This window comes from Amblyomma maculatum, chromosome 6, assembly GCF_055883805.1.
Source record: "Amblyomma maculatum isolate TAMU_Amacu chromosome 6, ASM5588380v1, whole genome shotgun sequence".
NCBI classification, from domain to species: Eukaryota; Metazoa; Arthropoda; class Arachnida; order Ixodida; family Ixodidae; genus Amblyomma; species Amblyomma maculatum.
This window is the reverse complement of record NC_139349.1, coordinates 36,352,050-36,379,350: the sequence shown is the minus strand read 5'-3', so window position 1 is coordinate 36,379,350 and position 27,301 is coordinate 36,352,050. Positions and strand designations below refer to the sequence as shown.

The window sequence follows — 27,301 nt, the reverse complement described above, 5'->3', positions numbered from 1 at the left end:
GCGGGATACCGCGAGATTGTGACGTCATCTCCTGGTGACGTGATCGACCTGACCGGATGTGACGTCACATCTGATGATGTTTAACAACCAAAACTGACGTCACCATGACGTCATTTTTATTATTACTGACGTCACCATGAGATAGAGCTGCATTCTATTTTTTTTTTTAAATCCTTAATCATTTGCTTGTCCTTGTTGATGTGTTTCTTGTCCATCCTAGTCGGCTTCTTTGACATTAGGGCGGATTTTGTTACATCGCTGAGAGTGTAATTTTTGCTTTGGAAACATTTCGACTCATGATATAACCACAAATGCGTTTTCATGAGGAAAAAAAATATATATAAAGTGAGGTCTGCATTATTGTGCGTGATTTGCCAGACATGGATATTGCATATGTGCTGCACTTTGCCTCCTTTTGTATCTTCCATCATGCTGGCAAAGCGACGGCACAGGTAAAGCTTTGAAAAGGGATAAAACAAAAGGAACTTGTGTTCGTTATGCCTTTTTTTCCTTTCAAGATATATGTTGTGTTTCACTCACTGAAAGCTAAGCACGCGCAGCAAGACCTCGTAGATTGGTTAGTATCCCATTGTATTTTATCAAAACGGCGACAAGCCCATATACAAGGCCCTGTATTCTAACAAAACTGCCACATCTGTACTTCCTTGCATAATTCCCAACGTGGTACGCAAACCTTCACGCACCTTAGGGCGACGTAACCCGCCTCATCACAACAATGATCCTATTCGTAATGGCGTCTAAAATCGACGCGGCGTGGGGCTGTTGCATTTCTGCTGGCGCAAAAAAAGTTTATTTAGTTGTGCGTTTCCTCGCACCCAGTCATGCTGTATAGTTTTCGGTTTTCTCCCATTATTTGCTTTTATTGTCATTCGTACTTTTTGTCACTGCGATTCCTTAAGGGCACCTTAAGTTGTCCCTTATTCTTATGATATTAACTCCGCAGATATTCGACGGCAGCGATGACCGTTCACCCCTCTTACGCCGCGCGTGTGGTGACAGCCTGCCTCCAGCCGTCACCTCGACAGGAAGCGTGCTGTATCTCCGCTTCAAAACAGACGAGAATACGCGGCTGCAAGGTTTCAGCGCCATCTACGAGACAGGTGAGGGGATACTTGTACCTTCGGGCTCGTATAGGGGATGCGCGTACCACATTTTTGCGGTGTACAAAATCAGCACAATTTCCTAACGTCAGCTTCAAATGAAACTCGAACCCAGAAGCGCAAATATTCAAGCTTCTGGGTGAAAATACAGCAGAGTCCACGCCTGTTTTTTTTTTTTTTTTTTAAACATCTAAGCACGGAGCTTCACGCTGTCGCAATGAAACTTCAGCTGTGTTACTCTTAAGACTTTGTCAACCAAGATCGCATAGTTTTGTTCATCAGGTTTCACTTGTATTACGCTTCAAGAAAAGTTCGTTTTGCATGACTGTGCATGAGTTGTGAACAGTGCGTATTGTCACGTGGTGGTGACAATACCATAGGCTTCAAACGAGGACAATAGGGTTTCACTGAAAGAAAGTCTTTACTGGGCTTACATGCGTCCACAAAAGAATTAACCAAGCCGGTGGCGTCGATAGCAGCAATCGTACTCATCTCTCGTCGAACTAAGAACCCGCTGCGCTCCTCGGCGCTCAATTTAAAGTCGGCGAATAAACATCTAGACAAAGCCGCAAAGTTTACCAGAACAAATTGAATTATTGTGGCTGGAATCATTTGAGATACATCTGGGAGCATCTTGCGCGATAAAGAAAATGATAAAGCGGTGAGCCTAAAATCAAAAGCACATAATATTTTCGTGTGCTACAATCGTGGCAGTATGTACAGAAAGGACTGCAGTTTTCTACGCCGACAATGACGTCTCTGTTGACGGTGGTCAACACATTGAAGGAACGAAAAACCTTATTCAGGTTTGTTACTCAGTCGTAGCGTATTAATTGTCCTGCTCTACCTGCTAACAATGAACCAGCTGCCTACATCGGGCCGCTTTGGCATGTATGAATGAGAACACAAGAAATCGTCATGATATGACGTGAACGTTCGTGTCGATATAATTCGAGAATAAGGTATACAAGGGAAATTCGAACATTAATTGATGCGCATCTATTTTCTATGCCAGGGAGTTTCATCGTCGTCTTGTTCGTAAACAATTCGTTAAGCATAGCTGTTCTTCGCGCTCTTTTCCCCTTTCGTTCCCGAGCTTTGATCCCAATGTGGCGGCGGAGACCACCAGCCATGACCAACAGCAAATAATCTCAATGCTTCTAATGGGCGCAAGTTACCAGCCTTTTTCGTGGTGAAGACAACTCTTAAGCTGAATCTTTTCGCGCTGTTTTAAATTCTCTCTACTGCCCTTGCTTATTAAGCCTGATAAATTATCAAGAAGCCGCAGATAAACATATTGTCGCACAGAGGAGTTATGTGAAACATTTTCATATGGACTGCATGAAACTGACTGCTAATGTTATGCACGTTTTTTTTTTTAATTTACAAATTTTAATTTTCAAACCTGCGAGAGGTACATCAGCACGGTCTGTGCAGGTGCAAACATGGCGGACGTAATGTGTGTGACTAGAGCTCAACATTTTAATGAATTAGGTAAAGCTTTCTAACCAGTCTTGAATTTTGCCTTAAGGAGGCAACATCGTTTTCCGAAATTCAAGACCGTCATCATCGAAGGTTAGCCCAGTTGTATAATTTTCTAAATTGACAACGTGCTTGAAAATGCGGAAAGTCAAAAATACCTTATTTAAATCTCGTTCAGCTGGATTTCATGCATTGTATAATAATATAAGAGACTCACTTTCTTTTTTTATGCTTCCAATACTGACGACTTTTGTGCATTTAATGAAGTAGAAGAGCTTCATTTCAGCGATTATACCCCGTATTATCAATACACAATGTGGGAAGACGAAATCAACGAGCTTGCAAATGCCTATGATAATCTTGTATCAAACCACATCGCCGATTACGAAACATTAAAAGCTGGGCTCACCTTTAATTTTCATGGCTTTCACATTTCTAGCATAATCTTCCTCCTGAAATCACAAATAAGAAAGGTATTTACTGTTACCTAATTATTTTTGTAATTACTAAGCTCTGTCACGTATAATGTCCGATCTGCTACGCAATACAACTGCACAGACTGCGCAGACCACACAGACATCCCTAGCAGTGTTTTACGCATTAGCCCTATAGTTCTGCTGAAAAGCTGGCGCCGCTGTAGACAGCGGTCGGCAAAAATCCTGATTAGTCGACAGTGTCGTGACGTCGCAACCACATGGCCTCGCGCGGTAACTGTGAGCGGCCCACATTCAAATAATGCTAATGAGATGGGAGAGGATCCGAACGAAACCAAAATTGGCGATGAGGTTCCCCCGTTTGAAGTATTTCAATGAATTTCAAATAATACAATTAATTCAACAAAATAAATTCGTCACTCTTAGGTTTCGAACCCAGCGCCTCGCATGCCAAGCGGGCATGCAACGCATAGGCCACTGAGGGTGGTTGGCACCAAGCGCCTTAGAGAGGCATCTATTGAACTATAGTTGTGTTGCGTTTGACTTACTGTTTCCTATGTGTACTGATGTTAGAGTAATAATAATTTTACGATTTAAATAACTTAAATTTGAATCTTTTTTTTTTTTTTTTAATTTCCTGGATGAAAGGTGGTGTCAACGCCGCTTCCGCGTCTACTCTTAAGGCGAAGCTTAACGTGCTACTATTTGTTCTTGTAAAACAAAAATCAAATTGGTAAACGAAAAAAATATTACCGCGTATACAAAATTCTTCCGCGTACCTTATGAATACATACCTAGTACAAACCTAGTTCTGAAAGAGAGGTAAAGACAATTTTATGTTGTGAGATTTATTGTACTGGGGCGGGACCTGTGCTACGAGGACGCCGTAGCGGATGTCTACGAATTACTCTGAGCAAGCTAGGTTTTTATATACCTAGCAACGAGCCTTTAAAGCCTGCTGCGGGTTCGACGAGATAGAGGCCGTTGCTTAACAGTTCACCTAAATAGATACCCTCGAGCTGCCCTAAGCTTCGAGTGATACAGGTCCTCGCTTTTCTAACCTGTTGTAATATCCCCCTTCGCAGTGTGCGGTGGTCGCTGGACGGGCCTCCAAGGCGAACTCACCTCCCCACGCTACCCGTCGGTGTATCCACGAAACCGTCACTGCAACTACACAATCCAGGTACCCCCGGGCAACGTCATCAAACTGGAGTTCCAGACCTTCGACGTAGAACGAGACGAGAACTGCAACTACGACTACCTCGAGGTGGGCACGAACGCGACCGTGACGAAGAACTCGCGCACGAGCCTTAGCGAACTTCGAACGCAAGGTTTCGGGAAGTGTTAATTGTGCCCTCGCTCGGCAAATATACTGATGCAATCGATGGACTTCGACCGATTAATATCTGTGTTTCTAGTTGCGGTGGTGCATACCTGAGCAGTGGAGGTTCGTTTGGTTACTTATTGCAGCCTCGAGCAAAAACTCATATCTTCAGCACTTGCAACGCCCTTTGCGATTATTTATAGCGGACCTATCAGGAACTGTATGTAGAAAATGCAAAGGCAATACGCTTTATTTTGTGGGAGCATTGTTGTCATGCTAGTTGGAGATATGTAGTGAGTACATGAGTTTTCAACGCGATAGCATTTAAGGCCCTATCTTCCCCCCCCCCCCCCCCCCCCCAAAAAAAAAAAAAAAAACAATCGTAGTTCTCGGCGTTATCCGTGGGCACTTTCAGCGTTGTGAGCTATAGAAACGATGAGCAACCCTCTGGAAGGCGATAATCTGCAGGGAATATAACCAGGCACTGACTGGTCAGCTGGTCAGGTGACGTCAGGATACCACGATTACATCGGGTTAGCAGAAGCTGCCAACTTGTGTAACTCTGTTTAGATCGCATCTATACCCACCGGGACCCTTGAACTCTGAAATAGACACTCTGCCTCCGGCCACGCAAGCACCTTCTTAGGCATACCTAAAGCAGGGCTCTATATCTATGTCGAGGGATCTTGCACACAATGCGGCACCTAACGAGTGTATGTGACTGGATGCGGGCGAGAAAATAGAAAAACAAATTACGGTATTCATTGTTAAGTGAATATAAAAGTGTACACGCAAGAAGATCCGCACGAGGAACCGTGGACGGAATCCATTAACATACATGGCGTCATATGTTTTTAAAGGTGCACTAAAAAAGGTCCAGAAAATTTCGTTATCATTTTTGTTTTCGTTTTTTTTTTTTTTTTTTTTCGTGTGAGGAAGGGTGCGGGGCTTGGGATTAGTAAATAGCTTCAAATAAAAATACGCATGCATTGTTCGCCTGCGCGAGACCCCACCTCAGAGTTGTGTTGTGGCCAGTAAAAATGCTATAATTCGCGAAGACAGCAAAAATAATCTTTAGAATCAAGCCCGGTGCAAGCGAACTATGTTCACAAAAACCCGCCGCGTATTACGCCTCCGATGGCAAAGGCGCAGGCCGCCGTGCGATTGCTTGAAGGGCATTGCGCTCTTTGGTTGACTCCTCCTAATTTCTGCAATGGGCAAAACAAACAAACAAACAAAAACGCCAGCGGGGAATTTCATCCCACTTTCATAGAAACATCGACTACATAGAGCACTATTTCGAAGTCTATAAGAACGTTCGCTGCATGTAAATTGGGTTTTCGCGATCAAAGATGAGCTATGTATATATGTCTCTAGTGCACTTCTAAAGGCAGAGCTTAATTTTCTGCATATTATTTTTGTGCTTTTAAGTCATGGGGCTGAGTTGAAGGCACGTTTCGTTTACGACTTCTGGAAGGGCACAATGCTTAGGCTCATCTGTGCTCAGGTCGGGTAGAAGACATTGATGATAGCCTACCAAACTAATGCAAGTGGCTGCCGGTAAAAAGCTTCTGGCGTGCCGACTATCAGTGGCTTGTGTCGACCACCAGTTCTGTACGACGCCCCAGACGAATTTTTTAATGAAAATTAATGTAAACATTATTGTAGCACTAAACCAAAGTCAAGCACAAATATTAAAGTAGATGCAGGGCACTTTGCATGTGATGCCTCGAACGTCTTTGTCGGCACTGCACACCTAACTTTGTTCACAATTTTTTTTTTTCGATGTCACTTAATTGTGTGATATCGAAAACCAATATAGATATGATTACTACCAAAGGTAACTTGGTTGAGAAACTCCTATACGAGTGAAAAAGGAAGGCGAAACAAAGCAGGCACTACTGTTTTTGGGGTAGCTGACTCCTGTCTTCAAAGCCAAGATCTTAACTCCTGAACAAGATCTTGTCACGGAGTTGTGGACTGACTAAGCGTGCGCAAAAGGGTAGGAGAAGGTATGGCTCACGTAGAAGATGGCCACCAAGGCAAGGAATGTTCCTGGTGCCTTCGTGTTTCCAGGATATGTTCTGAATACCTTGGAAACTTTGCCGCTTGTAGGACCAACATATCGCCTTATCCAGCAATTCCGCGTAACATCAAACCGGTAACATTAAACAACTGCTCAGCTTTTACCTAAAACGTCCCACTGTTACCGAAGTACAATCTTTTATCGCCTCTTCTCTCTAAGCATATTTTATTAATTTCACAGATAAACGAGCCAGCCCGGAACGGCTCCTATAGCCGAAAAGGCCGCTACTGCGGCTCCACGCCACCGCCGGTCATCACTTCAGCGTACAACCAGCTACGTCTGGTCTTCCACACAGACCACTCCAACGAACACCACGGTTTCATGGCCAACTACACTGCGGTCGACATTGGTAAGCCCGTAATCTGGTGTCTTAGCTCACTTGCAAACAAGCAACCTTCGTTGCTATGTTTATTATAGGTTGTTTTGTGCATGCCCCATCATTCTTGTGTCGTTCTTCAAAAGCAAACCTAAAAAAAAAAAAAAAAGAAAGCTACAATGATGAAAGCAAGCCTTGCAATACGAACACGTAAAGCCCGCGCTGGCTTCTAGACGCCGCATTATTTCTGATGCAGGTTGAGGCAATTCACAGCCAACCTTTGGAGCCTTTCATAAAGAAACAGGCTTTATTCAGAATATTAAACAGCAAGCTTTATTTCTTGAAACGGAATCTTTGTCTTTAGTTAAGTAACATTTTTGTCCAACAGAGGCATACCATGCTGATGACCGTGTCCCAGAACAGTAAGATCAAGCCAAAGCCAAGATCAAGCCTGCCAAAGAGTTTATTAGCGCTTAGTTATTCCGAGTCAGCCTGTAAGGCCTCACGAGAAAGAAAAAGAGAGACAAGAAGCTACAACATTTCACACCGTTCGGAAGCGCGTTTGTAGAATCACCGTCTGCTAGCAACGGACACATCTGCTTCATTGGAGACAATATTCTACTCCAAGGAGGCAGTGTTTTGGACACGTTTGCTTTCCCGGATAGTGCGTTGACGGGAGATGACTGAGTTCGTTTGATTCTTATGCAGATTCTGACACTTTTTTGCGGGTTGTTGTGCGGACGGTTCTACATTAAAATGTAGATTCTGCATAGCATTACAGTACACGGTTAATACTACAACCGGAGGGTAGCTACGTTCCCACGGCAACTATAGCTTCTTTGAAACTGCCCTTGCTTGCTCCCCGGCGATGGCGGTATCACTGTACGGTGTTGTCATGGTAACGCGTAGTGACTTACGATGACGTTATGCTTAAACTGTCTAATAGTACGTGGAATGGAACAGGGGAGAACTTGTGTAAGTATAGAGCATACCCGGCAGCAGAGGCTCTCTGAGTGCCACTGCATAATTTATTTAGTCAATGACAAAATTGAAGCGAACAATGACGTTAACTCCGACGTAACGGGCTCAGGTTGTGGCGGCGTACTGACCGAGGCCGGCAACCTGGCGAGCCCCGCCACACGGTCCTCGGCGAACGACTACAGCGACGGCGAAGACGGTAGCTCAGCCGGCGGCACATCAGGTGCCTACCGGCACAACCTGATGTGCCGATGGATTCTTCGCGCCCCGCCAGGACACACTGTCCGGCTCAGCTTCGCCCACTTCGTGCTCGAAGACTCATCTAACTGCACGTATGACTACGTCGAGATACATGACACCTCGGACCAGATGATCGGCAGGTACGCACGTGCGAGCGACAGCGCAGCGTCTGGCAGCTTTCTTTTGACGCGAGGGAGGCTTACAGCGAGGGTAGCGGAAAATAGAGAGAAAAAAAAAACACTAATTTTGATGCAGCAAAAAGCAACGAAAATGTGCTATGTCAGATCACTTGCTCCAGATAACAGCGGGAGAGGATAATCTGCGAGTACTGCAAGTACTCTCAAATTATGACTAGCAGCTGGCCGGTATCTCTCAAGAGAAAAGTATATAACAGTTGCATCTGCAGATAACCGATGGTCGCTAATTGTAAAAAATTGGATTCCAAAGCAAGGAAACTGTAGCAGGGGGCGGCAGAAAGTTAGGTGGGCGGATGAGGTTAAGAAGTTTACAGGGGTCAGGCGGATGCATCTAGCACAGGACTGGCTTAGTTGGAGTAATATGAGAAAGTCCTTCACCCTGCAGTGGGTATAATCCGGCTGATAATGATGAGGGAGGGAGGGAGGGAGGGAGGGAGGGAGGGAGGGAGGGAGGGAGGGAGGGAGGGGGGGAGGGAGGGAGCTTTTTAGTCTTGCTTCTAAGCCCAGGGACAGGGCTCGTTGCACATCTCCAACGTTCGCAGTCTCGCAAGCGGCGACAAGTCTCGACTCACCATTGTGCAGCTTAGGTATTGCAAGGTTGCTTGTAGAAGCCCTGGTACAGAGAATAGAGGGATGCCCTTTTTACTGTATATTTTTACCAAACACTGTACAGGGTAACTGTTGCTGTAGAAAGCAACGAGGAGAAGTTAGAAAACGAAGATTTGCAAGAAGTAACTTCAGAGTAGCACTGAAGTCGTTATCAAGTCTGAATTTGCATCTGATAGTGAAAAGGTTTAAGGCAAAAAAAAAAGCAAAAAAAATCTCTGAAACGTTATTTGCTGTCCCATCAAAGGTAACGCTCAAGCATTCATGTAACACATTCACAACTGTCCAACGAATTTGTAATAAAATTTCTACTCCAATTATTATTTTTGTGCTGTCCTACAAACCCCAACATAACTAAAAAATGAGAATCTATTATTACTCACAATGACAATCGGTCGGAGCTGCCTTCAGTGGCCCTTAAGCAAGCCGCTCATCCTCGGCAACAATATCTCTGTTTTGGATGCATGCGATAAATACCACTGAATGGCTGAATTAGAACATCAAATCACGGAGGTATTTCTTGCAAACTGTGCTTCATAAGTCAAGAATGAGGCGAGCTAGATGTCTCCCGCTTTCCGCAGGTACTGCGGAATGAAGATTCCTCCCACACTGACGTCATCGGGTAGACAGCTGCAAGTGATCTTCCGGACCGACGACAGCGTTACACGAGACGGCTTCCTCGCTCACTTTATTTTCCTCAACGAGAGGACAGGTCGGTGACGTACAAGGACCTCCTGTTTTGTTTTTGTTTTTCTACTTTTGTTTTTCTTTCCAAAGTGATCTTTTCATGTCGCTGCCAAAAGTGTTATTCCCCTAAATTTAGATGTTGTATGCCATGCCACTGAACTCACGTTCACCTGGTATCCGATAATAATCACATAGGCCAGAGAGTGGGTGGTTGCTAACCAGGACAAAGACTACGAGGTCGACCTTGCCCCAATTGTTGTGAACGAATCAGCGGCGATGAGTTCTACAGGGGCCATTAAACAGCTCACGGCGTCAATGTAGCGATAGAGATAACATGATCGCACTGGAATGTTCATACAGCTCGATTATGGGGTCTGATTTATAGTAATGTTAACGTTAATTTTTTTAGAAACCCAACCTAATAGTTGTGTAATTTTGTAATTTGTTTGTAGCCCGTGGTGCCGCCTGCCGTCCGGGTGGCGTGGCCTTGTCAAGCAGTATATGTCTTTTGCCATGTCATCCCGGACAACTATGAATGAATGAATGAATGAATTATTCATTAATCGATTAATTAATGCAAATGCAGAGGGGATTCTTTGCTACAAACTTCAGAAAAGTCCACGAGGCCGTCATTCTTTTCCTGAATCGGCTCGACTGTAATTTGATAAACTTTCCTATTAAATCTGCCGCACATGGCCTTGACTCCTCTCATAGCTCCGTTAGAAACTGGCGCCAGGTCGTGTGTGCACTGCTCCAATTTGTAGTACTTGCTCACTGTGCATATCTGCCTGTACTGGGCTTTAGAAATCAAGGAAGGGTAGACATAATTTATTACAGTTCATGCTTCCAGCTGTGGCATATGCAGTTAGTTGGTAACAATTGCCTGGATCTATAACAATCACGAACAATTAAAAAAGAACGGAATGTACAATAAAAAAGAGAGAAAGCGAGGATATTTTGATCTAATTTTTAGCCATAGAAAACCAAAAGGCCCAACTTCGTGAGTTCCTTGAGCTATGCTCTGGTATAGCTGAGCTGCTCTTATGCTGGATGTCAGGGCTTGTATGTTGCCCGTGCGCTTATCAGCGGTTTCAAATGCAACCAGGATCACTCACGCCTTCTCTTACGACGAACAACGCCATTCACGTAGTCATACTGAGTGTCTGTGGCGAGTGGCCGTTCGCTATTACATTCAATCAAATAATCTATCAGTCATTTAATCACTCAATGAATCATGCAATCACTGAATGGGTTTCACTTTCAATAAAGGCTTTCTACATAAGCAAAAACACAAAAGGCGGTCCCATAGTTAACACCTGCATCCGGACTTCTTGAGTACTCAGAGAATTTCTGATCGTAGAACAGCACCTTCTTTTTTTTTTTCTTTATGAGATTCTGATGTGATGGTATTTCAAGAGATGATGACGCCGCATGCATATCATTAGAAAGCTTCGAAAAGTAAGAACAAGGAAAAGGATAGCAAAAAAATGTTTTTCGAAACCTAGAAACGTATTCAAACAGATTCTGTTCTTGTGAGGGACTGTACATTTACTCGGCCTTGTAAAATACAGCGCAAACCAAAAATTTAGTTTAGACATACAGACCAGCATTGGCAGGCGCAGGTTAGCGATCGCACCCGTCGCTCACTTTTTACCTTGTATGATAGCGGCAAGTAAGGAATTTTGTTTTACTCTGAGAAGCTCTTTGCACGTGAAAATAAAAAAAGAAACAATGATTGCACCTTTGCCTTGTATATAATGCAAAGCTCAGTGGCATCCTATAGGTTGCGCAATCTTTCGATAACAGTCTACTAAACCCGGATAAGGAGAGCGTTTTCTGCATATGAGAATAGTTGAGGGAAGTAACATCTCAAAACATTTGGGGTGCAGGTAGGCCCGCATCACGGCCGACTGTTGATGCGTGGTCGACTATTCATTCATCCAAGGGCCCCGACGCGGCGGCTGAGTGGTTGCTGCTCTCGACTGCTGAACCGAATGACACGGGACCGGATCCCGGCGCGGCGGCCCCTTTCGGATGGAACACAATTATGAGCTCGCGTGCTATGCGATGTGGTGGACGGAGCCCTCTATTTCAGCATCCTTTTAGGCCTATCTATATTTGCTTCCTCATAGCCTGAGTAGCTTTGTAACGTTAAACCCTGCAAATGAAACTAAACCACCTATCTAAGGCGGTCGATCGTTTGCCATGAGACACACACTGACAGTGAAAAGAGAGAGGAACAAGATATAATGTTTGGGTGAGGTAGTAGCACACTGACATTGAAAAGAGAGAGGAACAAGACATAATTTTTGGGTGAGGTAGTAACACACTGACAGTGAAAAGAGAGAGGAACAAGATATAATTTTTGCGTGAGGTAGTAACAAAGACTCGTTTTCAGTGCGTTTCACGACAGTGAGGCTGACTGAGCCCTAGGCCATGCGAAAGCTTTTGCCCACTCTAGCACCGATGGGTAACCGGCCACACTGGGGTCGAGCGCCGCATCTCTCGCACATGAGGCAGATGCTCGAACCACCAAGCAACCACCAACGTATCAATATAGATTCGCAGTGCTATATAAACTATCTACGATGCACCTCTAATCCCCAGTGTTGCTGCCGCAAGATTTTGTCCTACCTAACTTTGTGGAACCTTCGTCTTGTACGCAGCCTGCGGCGGAGAGTATTACCTGTCCCAGGGCGTGGTGCGCTCGCCCATGTACCCGCGGCCGTATCCGAACGAGCGCGACTGCGTGTGGGTGCTGCACGCACCCGACGGTCGCCAGATCAGGCTCAACTTCACGCACTTCCACATCGCCAGCGAGCCCAGCTGCCGGCCCAGCTACCTGGAGATTATGTGAGCATGCTCGTTTCCCCCACTATAACATGCTCTTCACCCCTTCTCCATTTCCTCTTCCGCCTGACAACAAGGACATCGCCGGCTTTTCTAAAGAGGAGCATATTGGGTAGGAAATAAGAGTTACGTACATGCAAAGTCCTAAAAAAAAGAAAAACATTCGGCAGAAGTCTGTCTGGTTGGGAAGTTTAATTCAAGATAAATGTGAATAACGCGCCAACCAAGTTATTTTACGGAAAACCACGGCACTCCGGAACCGGCTCAGTTCCTTCTTCGTGGCGTGACTATGGGCAAGGCGCAGCTTGGCATTTTAAGCCCTCGTGTGGATCATTCGGTTAGTGCAAGCAAACCAGAGATGCAAACCCCGCGTGGAATGACCCGGAGGTCATCGACATGAGGGCTTGAAAAGCCAAGCTACACCTTACACCTCACCCGTAGTCACACCATGAAGAAGGAACCGAGCCGGTTCTGAAACGGCGTCTTTTATTTAATTTTTTTTTATTTATTTATTTATTTATTTATTTATTTATTTATTTATTTATTTATTTATTTATTTATTTATTTATTTATTTATTTATTTATTTATTTATTTATTTATTTATTTATTTATTTATTTATTTATTTATTTATTTATTTATTTATTTATTTATTATCGATATTATCAGCCACAATAGGGACAGGATAGGAGGGGTTACACGACCTAATATGGTAAAAGAACTTTGGCGTTCACCTAAATGCAAAGCTGTGTTAAGGTGATGGAATCTCTAGGATGGTTTTCCCCTTCCGGTTTAGGCGGTTTAGGTTTAAGCACGTAAACAGGAAAGTAAAATTATTTGTAATATACAACGAACCATACGAGGCTGCAGGGCGCATTCATACCAACACGAAAGATGGGTCCGAGTGGAATACAGTTCATGTGCACAAATAGCAGCAACTAGAATGTGAACGAATTATCTCTTACTGTTTCTAAGATGAAGCAATGCATGAAGACGTGTTATGACTCGCAGGGAGGGGGGGGGGGGGGGGGGGTCTGCTCGCGCGCTTACCCCGCTTCACTTGGCACGCATCGAGCTGGCCATGTCGATAATAGCTTTGTTTCTTCGTTTGCGATCTCATGGGTACAGCATCCAAGATAAATCACAGAAGAAGACGCAAAGGTTACCTGTGTGTCGCAAGCCCATACTTCTCTGCGCAGCATGCTATAGGCTATGATCTCGGCCACGAAACAGTAATAACGTTTATTGCCGAGACTCGAACGTCTAAAGTCACTCGAACAGCATACTGGCCATGGCGCAGCAGCTTTTGCTGCTGCGCCACAAGCAGCAAAAGCGAACTGCTTCTTCACCACCGGCAGGAGTTTTGCGGCCCAGGGCATTTTGTCAGTGTGTCCTTGTTATAGCTCTCAGTGGGCCCGTAATACCTGCATGCACCTTGTGGAGCATGAGTCCGATGCATGATCGCACATCGTCAACATACTGATAAAAATGTCTCATGCACCGCATTACTGTTTCCGCTAATGTTGTGAATAGCAATTTGGTTTAGCTTTAACTATGTTGATGTTGCTGACGATGATACTGGATTTTAGTCTGTCCATTCCCCAAGTACAAAACGTGCAAACGTGCAAACCAGAGGAATACTCAAGGCTTTAAGAACGCCTTGTTGCGTTAACATTCATGGCGCCACTCAGAACGCGTTTTGGTTTTATAAAGAATGAAGGGGATGGTGCATTACAGAATCATATGAAACAACTGATCAGCGTTTGGGGGTCATCACGTGTTACTGAACAGTGGTATACGTATGTTAGCTGTCTGAGCATTTCTCAATAAAAGCGCTTTATCGACCACACAGTCAAGAGAGTTGTTCTTCTTGACGCAGCGATTAAAGTATATAGGCTGCCAAACAATGTAGAATTTTTTTAAAACATGCTCACTCCGCGTAGCGTTGCCTTCTAACCTCAATTACAGTTTAGTAGTTTAGTTCTTTCACATCTAGTTACATTCTCACGCAATCTTTTGTATGAGCTTTCACTTTCTAATTGAGTTAGTACGTCCATGCGATTTTGCGTGTCATCATGAAAGGGGCCTATTCTCTATATATTTTCTTCATTACTCCTTTTACAGTAATGGCGGACAGCCGACATCACCGCTGGCCGGTCGGTTTTGCGAGCGGAACGCGCCTTCCAACTTCGTCTCGGACACCAACACACTCCGGCTGCACTTCGTGGCCGGCGGAAATCAGCCTTCCACGGGATTCGAGGTGTACTACGACAGCGCATTGACAGGTAGCAACCCACACATGAAAATGCATCTGCGCAGCAAAAGAAAGCCGAGCTCCCTCTTCCTTTTTTTTTTTTTTTTTTTTTTAATGCCACAGTCAATGATATACAAAGCAGACCTAAGGTCGGGCTTAGTCTGCCCAAACGTATATTTTCCGCTCTTAGACCTTTGAAAGCTCGTTTCAACGAGCACGAGAGCCTGCGGGCATGCATAACAGATGCCTTGCGCAGGTTGCGGCGGTACCACGGGTGGCACTTCGGGCAGCATCGCGTCTCCCAACTACCCGCAGCCCTATAGCCACAACGCAGAGTGCCGCTGGAACATCCGAGTCAATGAAGGCTCGCGGATTTCCCTAGCCGTCGTGGACATGGACATTGAAAGACACCTGCGTTGCCGCTACGACGTCCTCGAGGTAACGTACAGGCTCATTTATAATTCTGCAGCACATAGTGACCGAGACTGGAGAGCGAGCGCTGCCGAGTGACATCGCTGTAATCGGTTTCGTTGCCCGCCGCTCAAAGAAAAGCCACGCCCCTCTCGCCCTCTTGACATCTTTTTTTACCAACAAGGGGCAAAAAGCGACATGGACATGCCTCCTCACATGTCGCTGCCTTGGTACCGGCAAGCGCCGCCGATTAAAGCGCCATCGCTCGGAAGCCGTGTGCTATAGATTTTTCACAACACATAGTACAGACAACACTGTGCCCACGCGGAAAAAGACGCTCTCAGCGGTTCGCACTGATTCGCAGATCTTCGACGGCGCATCTGACCGCAGCAAGAGGCTCGCCCAGCTGTGCAACGACCAGCAGCGACCGGGACAGCTGATGTCCACGGGCAGAGACATGTTCTTACGTTTCCGCACAGACGCCTCGGCAGCCGGCCGCGGATTCCAAGTCGTCTATGCAGCTGGTAGGCTGTTAAGATTTTGTGACTAAGGGTTCAACTCGGTATAAAATAAAGCCAAGAAAGGAGTAGCTTTTGCTATTAGCATCGTTATTATAACATTAACGGCAGGACTTGAAACACATCTACATAATGAGTTCGCATGCGCATATTGAGAATTTCCTCTGCCTGTCAAACTGGAAGCTTGAATCAATACGCTTCTGGAAGAGCAAAGAGTGACAAATATTTCGTGACAACAGGCAACTTCAGCAGCATAGATAGCGAATAAGAAAAACAACGCGCTCCGTAACAAGATGGGGTTCTGAGAATTTTAGCTCTTTTATATCAACTCACCCCCTTCCCCTAGTGCAAGGTGTCAAACCGGTTTCTTTTACCGGTTAACCTCCCTGCCTTTCCTCCTCCTCATCTTCCTCCTCCTGCGTCGAAAATCTGGCGTTGATGTCGGTGTTATAAGCGAAAAATCACGACACGGCACTGGCATGTGGTAAGCTAGCAGCTGACATGATCGAGTGATGATTCTTCGAAGGTTTGTGCGACTTCATGAGTTCATATCATATCAGAAATTTGCGAGAAGCCGCCAACTCGTATTCCTCATTTGAGGTAAGAAGATGGAATAAGAATAAACCTTCCAGTGCTCTTGAAGGCCGAGTCAAGCACTATACACTTAGGCTACACAGGCATGATGAGGCAGGGCTTGGTTAAAGAGGGGCTTTATATGTGAGCTGGTAGCCTACGCTATCGCGTCATGCCCTTAAAGACGGAGCTTAAGTGTCGCCCATAATATTTTTATCGATCGGTGTAAACAGTTACGTAATATCGTCATTGTCTCGTGTCCTATCTTAGTAATACGTTGTTTTCCACTGGGCCAAATCCCCGAATGTATTACTTTGAACGGGAAACAGCTCTGCTTGCGGGAGACAACGTTCAGTCGAATTTTCTTTAATCACGCTGAATCAGGCTGAAGTTTCTTAATGACATGCAGGGCCATTCACTGCATATCTCTAATACCGTTGCTTAGTTACTGGCCCAGATAGCACCGAACCATAAATGAGAGCTCTAATCGTGGATCTGTTGGCATTACCCTCTATGACATTTTTTTAATAGCAACTTTCCGATTCCATACGTTTTAAACACCGATGCCATTCACATGTGGGCGGGCATCCTATGGCGTCGACAGCATTCCGAAAGTATGCATGCAGAAAAGACCAGTCATCGTGGTGCACGTATCTTCTCTTCATCCTTGTCCTTTTTTGACTGGTCTCTTTTTTCACTTAGTAAACAGACCTTACTGGGCTCTGACAGCCAGTTAGCCGTGCGCCTTTAGCCACGCTATATACGGAAAGGGCGGCTGGAGATAGCAGAGTCAAAATACGCGACACAGGCAGCCCCTTTTCTAAAATTCGAATTCTAGCCTCCAGACCCCTCGTTCGATCACGAATCATGGGTCATTGCTGTCGGCCGTGGGGCAAATATTTCTACGAACGTTTTTGTTTTTCCGCTTTTTTTTTCTGTGCGTTCGATTAACTAACAAAATTTGATTCACCATGTTTTACTTTCTCAATAGAACAAAAAATTAAAAAAAAAAAAAGAACGAACTTCTTCTCATAACACCCTAATTACTCCTGCGCTTTACCTGGGTAAAGATGTAATGTAAAATTTTGTTTTCCTTGACAGGCACGTTTTTATTTTATTTTTAATGACGGACTAACAAGTGTCAAAATCGATGAAGCGGCTATAAAGCAAGCTGCAAGGAAACGGTCTAAATTACTTCCCACTAAGCGAGACTATATAACTTTCGTCTTAATCTCAACACTTTTTATTTGTTTCTCAAAATTTGTTGGCGATCGCTAATAATGCGCATTGCGCGTGCTTCCAATTTTTTAACAGAGTGTAACCAACGTATTACGAACCAACGGCACGGAGTGATCGAGAGCCCCAACTACCCGGAACCGTCCCCTCACAATGCCAACTGCACTTGGACCATCGAAGCTTTCTCGGGCCACAACATTTCGCTGGCCTTCTCCTTTTTCGAACTGGAGCACGACAACAACTGCACCTTCGATTACGTCGAGGTAATGTCACGCTAATGGGACAGCAACACTTTCGGCGGGCATTCCAATGCGGCATTCTTTCTCAAAACCGGGCACCTCTTTCTACCCGCAACGCGCTATGGCTCTAAATGAAGCACATTTCCAAGACAAAAATGGGCCTTTTCATAATTCAGTCACTTATGGGGCGTTTGAAGGCATGCATTTTCTGCACATCAGTAGCGCAGAGTGCAGTGCCATTTGGTGGGTCATTGCGTAACACGGCGCATAAAAATCGGACTAAAAACAAGCAGAACGCCGTGATGGTTAAGTGCCGAAGTGCACAATGCAACAAGTGCAATTTCTATTAGAAAACTGTTTGCGGGTTGCCCTATGTAACGTGATTCACGAGGTAAAGAAAAGTCGTTATATTTTGTAAGAAATAAATTCAGTTTGCATTGATAGCACTAGTTTGGAAATACAAAATGTACTTTTATTTCACCCCGATACAGACAAATTGGTTCTAATTGTATCGCGTTGAATGACAGCGGACCAAGATGCAGAAAGAGACGGTACCTCGGGAGAACTCGCCGAAAACACTCTTTCGAGCTGACCAAAACGTGACAGTTGAATGCGATGTTTTGTTATGCGTAGATAAACGAAACTGAGCCCGAGGGCCAATCCCAGAGGCTCGGCCGGTACTGCGGAGAGGCATCGCTGCCGGCTCCAGTGATGTCAACCAAGAACATCGTGACGGTTCATTACGTGACCGACGGCAGCGTGGCGTCGCGAGGATTCCGGCTCGAGTACGCGTGGCGCGGCTGTGGCGGAATTCTGGTCAAGCGTAGCGGGAGCATCGAGACGCCCAACTACCCACACGGCTACCCAAAGAACACCGAGTGTTTGTGGCTGATCAGGGCGCCGATCGGGCAAAGAGTGCACCTCTCCTTTGAGGACATCCACCTCGAGTCCAGCAGGGGATGCCCCTTCGACTTTGTGCGGGTGCGTAGCCTCAGTACTCATATAATCTTGAGATTATTGATCGAACAAGTTGCAAAGTCCATTTACGCGAACGAGGACCCTCAAGGGAAGCCGCGGATGGGATCTGTTAACGCTGCCGCGCATACTCTTTAAATCAAAGCTTAATCGTCCCAAACCAAACCAAACCACCGTCTTGGCGCAACATCCTACCCCATTCTACGTATTCGTATAGCGTACTGCACCGCAACAACACGACATGTCGCAATGCTATTCAGTTCGGACGTAAAAAGCAATTGCTTATTCACGAGTGTATTGTACCTCAGTCCAACGACCAGTCGGCAGTACAATCGAACCTCGTCCAAAAAAGCGGTTGCCTGTATTATAAACCCCCTGCACATCTGTCTGGTGACTGGCTGGCAGTGCCGTTGCACATCGCCCAAATGAAACATTACATGTTTTGAGAGTGTACAGTACCTCATCGTGACGACCAGCTGAAAGTACTCTCGCAAAAGAGTCTTATCGCAACATTCGTCTTCTCACAATATTCTACCCCAGGTTTACGGCGGCCCAGACTTCACGTCACCCAAGATAGCGGAGATCTGCAGCGCCTCCAGCCGCGCCAGCGAGCTCATATCTCACGGCAACGAGATGACGGTGCACTTCCGCAGCGACGTCTCGATCCAGGGCAAGGGCTTCCGCGCCACCTACCGGTTCGACCGACGCGGGTGCGGCGGCCGATTCTCGGTTCCATCGGCGAACATCATGTCCCCCGGCTACCCGGAAAACTACGACGCCCAGGACGACTGCAGCTGGGAGATCCGCGTGGCGCAGGGTCACGTGGTGCGACTGCAGTTCCTGGACTTCGACATGCCTGCCAGCCCCAACTGCACCGACAGCTACCTGGCGGTGAGTAGCCGCGGGGAAACCGCGTCTAACGGGCGTCAGTACTTTTTAAGATATGAGATAAGTAGCTGCTAAGGTTGCTGCTAACATTTCAAGAACTGTCGGAATCTATTTTAGTTCAATGTAACAAGTCCTCGAGTACGGCGCAGCAGCTGGAGATAACGAAGGCTAAGCGTCATTTGAACGCGGCAATCACTGTTTACACTTGAACTCATTCTTCGAAGGAATACACTCTTAGTAAGTGCCTTTAGAGCTGGTATTGACTGAGGACAAAAAAAAATCATTTCAGGTATACGATAACATGCGCACCGGCGGGGACAAGGTTCTGTTGCGCCACTGCGGCAACTCTCTACCGTCAGAGGTCAACTACACGAGCACAGCCAACCAGCTGCGACTACGCATGAAGGCATCGGGAAACTCGGCTGGTAGAGGCTTCAAGCTTCGCTACAGCACGGGCAAGTCTCTTTTTGGCTAAACCGACAAACTAACTCCATTTCCATGAGTGCATATTTTACCTTATTCTGCTGCTTATAATGCACAAACAAGATAAGGTAAATTGCGAATGGCTTCTGACGAGCCCTGCGTGGTCTCTCTCCAAAGTACGGAAGTTTTTCCATGCAATAAAGGAAATAAAAAGCCTGGCGTGGTCGCGCTCTCGCCTAAGGATCAGAGGGATAGTGTTTCGATTCCCGGTGGAGACAGATACTCTTTCTTTTTTTTTTCGTCCAGCAAACGTTGGTACAGGAAGTAAAGTATCGTAGAACTTTTTTTTTTTTTTTTGTTGTTGTTGTTGTTGTTGTTGTTGTTGTTGTTGTTGTTGTTGTTGTTGTTGTTGTTGTTGTTGTTGTTGTTGTTGTTGTTGTTGTTGTTGTTGTTGTTGTTGTTGTTGTTGTTATTGTTATTGTTGTTGTTATCGTTATGTACATTATGTGTTCCACAGTCCCACCACCGCTGGCAGTAGGAGAAATGTGCTCTTCCTCGTTCGTACATGGCACATACTCACGAAGGGGGATCGCAAGACGCGTTTCCTTGTGTCTACTTTGTCCTCTTCCTTAGGCTAAGTTGTGAACTTCTTAGCAGCGCAAGTACTTCTTTACCAACGCAATTTCTTCTACTCTGCCTTCTCGCGCAGCATTTTATAACGCTTAGTCGTGACCCTTTACATTTCATAGTTCATTTTGTATTTCTTGCGGTCTCGCACAAGCTTGAAATATGAGGCATATACCGGCATTACTCGCGAGAGAGCAGCGTCTAGAAAATCCACACCGCATTATCCAACTGCACCTTAGTGGCGGTGGTGGTTGCAGTGGTAGATGGGGTGGTGGTTAGCCAATTTCACGACAGACAGAGGATAGGCGTCAAAATATACACCTAGATGGCGGCCTGTAATCTTTGGACCCGGGCGGCGTGTTTGGCCAGTCGAATTAAGCCTAGAGCTGAATCGTAATGTTCGAGCATAACAGTAGAGTCTACCAACATTATTCTGTTCTTGTATATGTATCTAGATCCTGCATTTCTGGACAAGTTCCTGCCATATATATAAGTGAATCGTAATGTTCGAGCATAACAGTAGAGTCTACCAACATTATTCTGTTCTTGTATATGTATCTAGATCCTGCATTTCTGGACAAGTTCCTACCATATATATAAGTGCTGCCCTCTCCCGACATATGGCCTACATAGCATATATCTGAGAAATATTCCTAGTGCTACTGGCTAAGGGCTTCCGGCTATTTAAATGTTTTTTTGTTTTTGTAAACGCCTCGAGACGCTGTCTTGGCTTTTATTTAGTGTCCGATCTGTCGGCGTTCTTTTTTTTTTTCTGTTTAGCTCATAGTGTTCAGTAGTTTATTCATAACTCACTAGTCTAGAACCACTCAGAATGTACTGAGGGCCAGATATTACCCGAAGGTGGAAAACCCGGGTGAACTCATGGGCTCCCTCATTTCCCTGAAGCTGGAAGTGGACTGGTGCCCATATTATTCGAATTATTCTGTCATCGTCACATAGTTTCGTTCTTTTTTTTTATTTGTTTGCCTGTAGAGAAACCCTTCCCTTCAGAAAACTTCCTATTGTAATTTTTAAGATTGTAGTAAATATTCTCCCTGCTATCGCAACGGAAATGGCCACGTCTTCAGCCGTTTCAGCTACGCTTGACCTGACTGAGCTGATTATTCATAGACTTTGTTGATCGTCTATTACGACTGAAAGGATAACATGCCTATCCTCGGCGGCATCGACATAGACCACGTCTTGTCTTCCTTGAAGCGTTTCCACCCTTTCCTTTCTTTCTTGGCAATGCTCTGGATGTGGCAGTGGACGGACTTTTGTAGCGAAAGCTACACTACGCTTACCTCAGCGCATTTCGCGGTGCATGAAAAAGAGCGGCAGTGCGCGAAGACCGGTTTTCGCCACAGATGCGCCGCATGTGACGTTGTGCCAACTCGTTACGTCACATTCATTGTTATGCAGCGTTACTGCGCATGCGCAAACCGTTCGCGGGTAACCCAGGGACCTCGAACTGATTGATTTATAGGAAGGGAAAGGCGCGGTAACTGTCTCACTTGTTTTCTGTGGACACATCAACCGCGCCGTAAGGGAAAGCAGTAAGGTGGGAGTAAAAGTGGAAAGAGAGAAAGAGGAGCCGTAGTGGAGGGCTACGGAGTAATTTCGACCACCTGGGGATCTTTAACGTGCGCTGACATCGTACAGCACACGGACGCCTCTTCGTTTCGCCTCCATCGAAACGCAGCCGCCGAGGTCGAGTTCGAACCCGGGTACTCCGGCACAGTAGTCGGGCGTCTTACCACTGCACCACCCCGGCGGGGCCCAGGGACTCGAGTTCACAGGAAGGGAAAGACGCAGTATCTGTCACACTTGCTCTGTGGACACCTGAACCGCTCCGTAAGGGAAGGGATGAAGGTGGGAGTGAAAGTGGAAATAGAGAAAGAGGAACGTGGTGCTCGTCCCACAGAAGAGGAGGATGGTAACGTTGTCCATGAAAATGCGCGTGCCGGCCGGAACGGAGAGATGAGCGGTTGCCGCACTGCGCATGTGCGCGCCGCCGCGGAGAGCTGACCGAATGGAGCAGGAAAGCTTCTGCCGGCATCGCATGCGTATTGCAAGAGAGTTCTGCGTAAAACGCCGGTGAACTTTGATGCGTTCACCGTCCTCTGGTTGTATTCGATGCAACGCTCGGTCGCCTGCAGCCACAGCTATCGCTCCACATTCGGTTCAGCAGCTTCGAACCTCTATAAATTTAGTCATCTCCTGATTTACATCGGGACATCAGTCATGTCAGTTATGTGGTCCCATTGACTTATGGGATGCCTAGACTTAAAATTATGCTTCTACCGGTCGGGGACGTTTCCAGCCTTTCTTATCGGGGCATTTGTTTGACAACTACCACCCCTGCGAGCGTATTATGCACCCCCAGTTTCATTAATCTGTCCTCAGACCTGTTGAATGGAAGCCCTAGTGTGATTTTTTGTTCTTCCTGATGGCTCATTTAATATTAACCTTCTCGCAGTTACCTAGGTGTAAATACGAGACAGTGTAGGGCGATCCTGCCGATGCTAAATGCTTCCACAAGTATTAAAACGTTGGCTTCCCTCACCTGCGGCTTGCGGTTAGCGATACGTCTAATTAGACCTATCATTTGTTGAGCGCAGCCTCGAAGCATAGAGCAAATTTATTCACTCGGAACTGTTTGTAACTTACGTTTTATATATTGATATAAGTAGATGTGTTTGTGTACAAATTTCATAGCTACAGCTAGAGCGAAGACATATGCAACTTCGGAGATTCTCCGCAAACATACGGCGTTCTCTTAGTACGAATTACGGAAGACTGAAATTGGCGGCTGCAGTAAAAGAGCACCTTCCAACATAGCCAGTTACGCAGCTTATCTCGACTCGTTCGCTGCCTCTTTCTTCTTCTTTTTCTAAGGAAGGGGAAGAGGAGATGAAATATTTTATTTTCTACTTGCAGTATCACATTCTGATTTTTCTTCGTCTATATTCGTTTGCAATGCGTATAATAAAGCGCTGCTGTCCAGCTGAACTTTGTTGCTGATAGGGCAGTGTCGTCTTCCTGTTGACACTAGGCTGGCGCGCTTGTATTTATCACTGCTGTATTTCTGTTCAAAACTCCACATTGAGATGGGCTGTTATTTATTTTGTTTCTCCGGCATAAAAATAGTGTTGCGCGAAGCCTGAGAATTGCAAGACTTCAGTGCTGAAAAACTGACTGACAGAAAAAAAAAAAGATAGCTTGAACACATTGGCTGTGAACTGCTTGTCATTTCAGGCTGCGGAGCAACGTTGAACGCAGACGGGGGCGGCATCATCACCACCCAAGAATATCCAATGTTCAGCCCAGCGATGGACTGCTCCTGGATTATACGTACTTCACAGCCTGGTATGTCTACACAATAGAACACTATTTTGGCGTTTGCGTTTAATCATGCACAGGTACAATTCTGGCGAAGCACCAAAAGAAAAATATACACGAGAGCATAAAGATAGAGCAAGACTTGCTAAACAGCGATCTTATATCAGAAGTACTGTGCGGCAATACCTGTGGTGATCGCAATCCAGAAGGAGCTTATAAATCGATGATAGGAGATATATGCGGCTTTATTTGCTAAAGGAAAATGGTGCAATGGTCGTGTGCCGCTATTCGTTGTCTAGTTTGTGAGCCCCTACCGGTCAAAAATAATCTGCTGCCACAGCTTTTCTGATTACGTAGGTGGTCAAATTAGGACGAATTCGTGCGTGACCTTCTCGGTGGATAATAAAATCTGGAGAGACATAAAGGAAAATGGGCAAGGCACAGTACATAAGCTGCGAAGGACTAAGCCTCGTTTCGTAGTCATCGCCGCAGGACTCCGGAATATATGTTCCCTGTGTCTGATACGAGTTTTCAAAGTGTACTTGTAAGTTCCCAGATGAGATAACGTGGGACAAAAGAGAGAGGTTAATAGTGTTAAGTGATTCCTGGTGATATCTTTGAGCCTTGGTGTATTGAAGAGCGAGACAGTTTGTCTTTTTATAAAAGAAGGACATGGAAACCGTACTTGCAGTTATCAGTGGTTGTCTGTTCAGTATTTGTTTTTAAATTTTGGATCATCAAAAGCTATGTGCATGTGAATTCTGACTTGTTTGTTTGTTTGTTTTCCTTTTTTGTTTTCATCGCTTACTTTGTTCAATGGCAAAATTTAAGAATATTGGCAATGTTAAGACGAGGAACGCGAATTCAAGTTTTTTATGTTGACCGTCATGTCCGTTTTTACTCTTAGCAAGGATGACAACGAGAATTGTATAAGTTAGCTGTAGGCCTCTCCCCATTGTCAGACTGTTTTTGTAACGTGTAAATAATTGAAATGCAGGAGGTTCACTCTTCATTTGTAGTTGATATAACCAAACAAAAGGTGTCAGTTTGCGACTTACAAAACGTTTCAAGTACTCAAGCACGCACAAAGCCATGCGACCGGCTACTACGACGATAAGCCTGTCACACAATTCATCTAACGCTTGTTTCACTCTGAATTCAGACGAGCAGGTGAGCCTGACTATCACGAACCTGGGACTGCCTACCAATGAGTGCACGCACTCGAACCTGACGGTCCGCGATGGGGATAGTGCCGATGCACCATTGCTGAAGACGCTCTGCACTGCAAAGATTCCACCAGCCATCGTGTCTAGGGGAGGAGCCCTGTTCTTGCATACTACACAGGCTGTGCTCAGAGCTGCGTATTCCACCTTCCGCTCCGGTAAGAACATTTCGGATCAGTTCGAAGACGAAAAAAATACACTGAGTCAGTTTGACTACCTGTTTGCGATCTCAACCGTGATTCCTCTGTCACCTTTAGCAGCGCCCTTCATGTCCGTAGTCGTCTCATGCTGACGCTTTCTCATTCATCTTATCTGAAAAGTGCTGCCGCTGTCTCATCGACCCTTATGTGTCATTCCAGCCGCTGAGCACTCTTCCTCACCATATACGCACTACGTAGACCTGCCAAAGAAGCAGGAAAATAAACGACTGCACTGCTACCTAAAGCTGGCTTCACAGTATCATCTATGTTTGTGCGGCAAAGCGCCCTCCGTCTATATGCGCATTATTTAATTATTTAATTAATTAATAATTGAATGAATGAATGATTGATTGATTGATTGATTGATTGATTGATCGAATAAATGAATGAATGAATGAATGAATGAATGAATGAATGAATGAATGAATGAATGAATGAATGAATGAATGAATGAATCACGCTGGTTTGTTCCGGCCAGAAAAGAGGAACGGGTAAAGAGCCACGCATTGCTAATGATGCCGGAAAGCCGAAAATGATTCCATCAGTAGCGAAGTTCCCAAATTAATGCGGTGCCTGGCTAAACTTAACTATCAGCTGCAGGCAAGTAAGTTATTTCATTATTTGTGCCTTAATTCTCAACACACTGTTAAAAGGTGTTTAATGTCTGCGGCGTATCAATCGCCATGTCCCATAGCTGCTGGATAACCTCAAGAAGGAGAATATACGGCTTCGTCTGAGTTGTACTTCAATAATTAGAAAGTGAAAACGAGAAGAGGGAAGGGGGGGGGGGGGGAGAGAGAGAGAGAGAGAAAGAGAATTGGTCGCTTTGTGTCAATTTGTTTTATATGCGCGTAAAGGTGTAGCAAAGAGACATTCGTATAACGCATCGTTCATTGAATGTAAAGTAAAACAAGGTGGCATGCCGTCTGCTATGTATTTTCTTCCCTATCCCACTATAATGATGTTTCAAAGGTCGCTGTAGATATCATATTAAATAAAAAATAAGCAACATATGGCGCATAATATCTTAATACACGTTTCACATTTCACATATTCTGAGTAGAATTTTTGTTTATCGCTTAGAAGAGAGTCATGGATAAGCAAGGTAAATGCTCCTCATGAGCTGGCTGTTATGTGTATCGAAATAAACCTTCTATTGGTGAACCCCACAACCAACATAGCTTGAACAAAACATTGCCGTGAAACGTAATCTCATGAATGGTTTAGGGCAAAAAGATGACCTGCGATAGCGCGATCAAAGAGCATTCAGAATGTCATATAACTAGTTTCTGTTTTATCTTTCAGGATTCCTCTTTTCTTTTGGTAGCGGAACAGCGCAAAAGCGGGAAGACAACTGCTAGTTAGGCATTTGTGGCCTAGAAGGGGGGGGGGGGGAAGAAAAGGGGAAGAAGAGAGCTTCATTCTACAAAAATGACCTCGTAGAAAGAGTCAGGTAACGAACTACTTCGTAAACATCCGAATAATAATGAGCACGATCGGTGGGTGTGTATTTAGAACCTTAAAATATAAGGATGTCCTATTGCGCCCCTTCTCTCTGAAAATCGCATCTTGTACTACTTCAAGTAAAATGCTTGGCTCTAGAACTTGCGCAAGTTAGTGCAAAGCGGCACTATGAACCTTTTTCGAGGTCAGTCGACAGTGGGAAAGCAAATCCCGGCAATCAAAGAGAACAAGTTTGCCCCCTACCACACGTAGAAAGAAGTTATATTATAAGCATGCTTAGAAAATAGAAGCAAGTAGGCGCGTTACTCATTCCAGGTTGACCGCAGGCACTGGCATTCAACCACTAGACTGGAATGTAAATAAAGCACTTATGTTAACCCCACCCCTTATGTAATACCCCCAAAAAGGGGGTCTTTAAGGAAATAAAAATGAAATGAAATGAAATGAAAAACAACACACTTTCTCGTGAACCTGGACGCATTTTCCTTCCTTTTATCACATGAGCCATGAAAGTAACCTCAACGGTCAGCCAAGTCATTACTTTGAAAAACGTATTTAGAAATGCAATATTCATGCCAATATCAAGGGCTATCGAAAGAAGTGGGCAG

The 27,301-nt window shown here is 45.2% G+C and overlaps 1 protein-coding gene across 1 annotated transcript in view; it reads left to right on the top strand.

Annotated features, from left to right (window-relative positions):
- The window catches only part of LOC146185518 (cubilin-like), a 124,027-nt gene that overhangs the window by 28,467 nt on the left and 68,259 nt on the right, over positions 1-27,301 (top strand). The window contains exons 20-34 of the mRNA XM_084606475.1: positions 965-1,121; positions 4,123-4,304; positions 6,628-6,796; positions 7,854-8,121; positions 9,366-9,496; positions 12,138-12,324; positions 14,445-14,605; positions 14,831-15,012; positions 15,350-15,509; positions 17,391-17,575; positions 18,185-18,532; positions 19,067-19,417; positions 19,704-19,869; positions 23,723-23,833; positions 24,969-25,187. Coding sequence (XP_084462601.1) covers positions 965-1,121; positions 4,123-4,304; positions 6,628-6,796; positions 7,854-8,121; positions 9,366-9,496; positions 12,138-12,324; positions 14,445-14,605; positions 14,831-15,012; positions 15,350-15,509; positions 17,391-17,575; positions 18,185-18,532; positions 19,067-19,417; positions 19,704-19,869; positions 23,723-23,833; positions 24,969-25,187 — 2,977 coding nt within the window. The remainder of the gene's footprint in view (positions 1-964; positions 1,122-4,122; positions 4,305-6,627; positions 6,797-7,853; positions 8,122-9,365; positions 9,497-12,137; positions 12,325-14,444; positions 14,606-14,830; positions 15,013-15,349; positions 15,510-17,390; positions 17,576-18,184; positions 18,533-19,066; positions 19,418-19,703; positions 19,870-23,722; positions 23,834-24,968; positions 25,188-27,301) is intronic.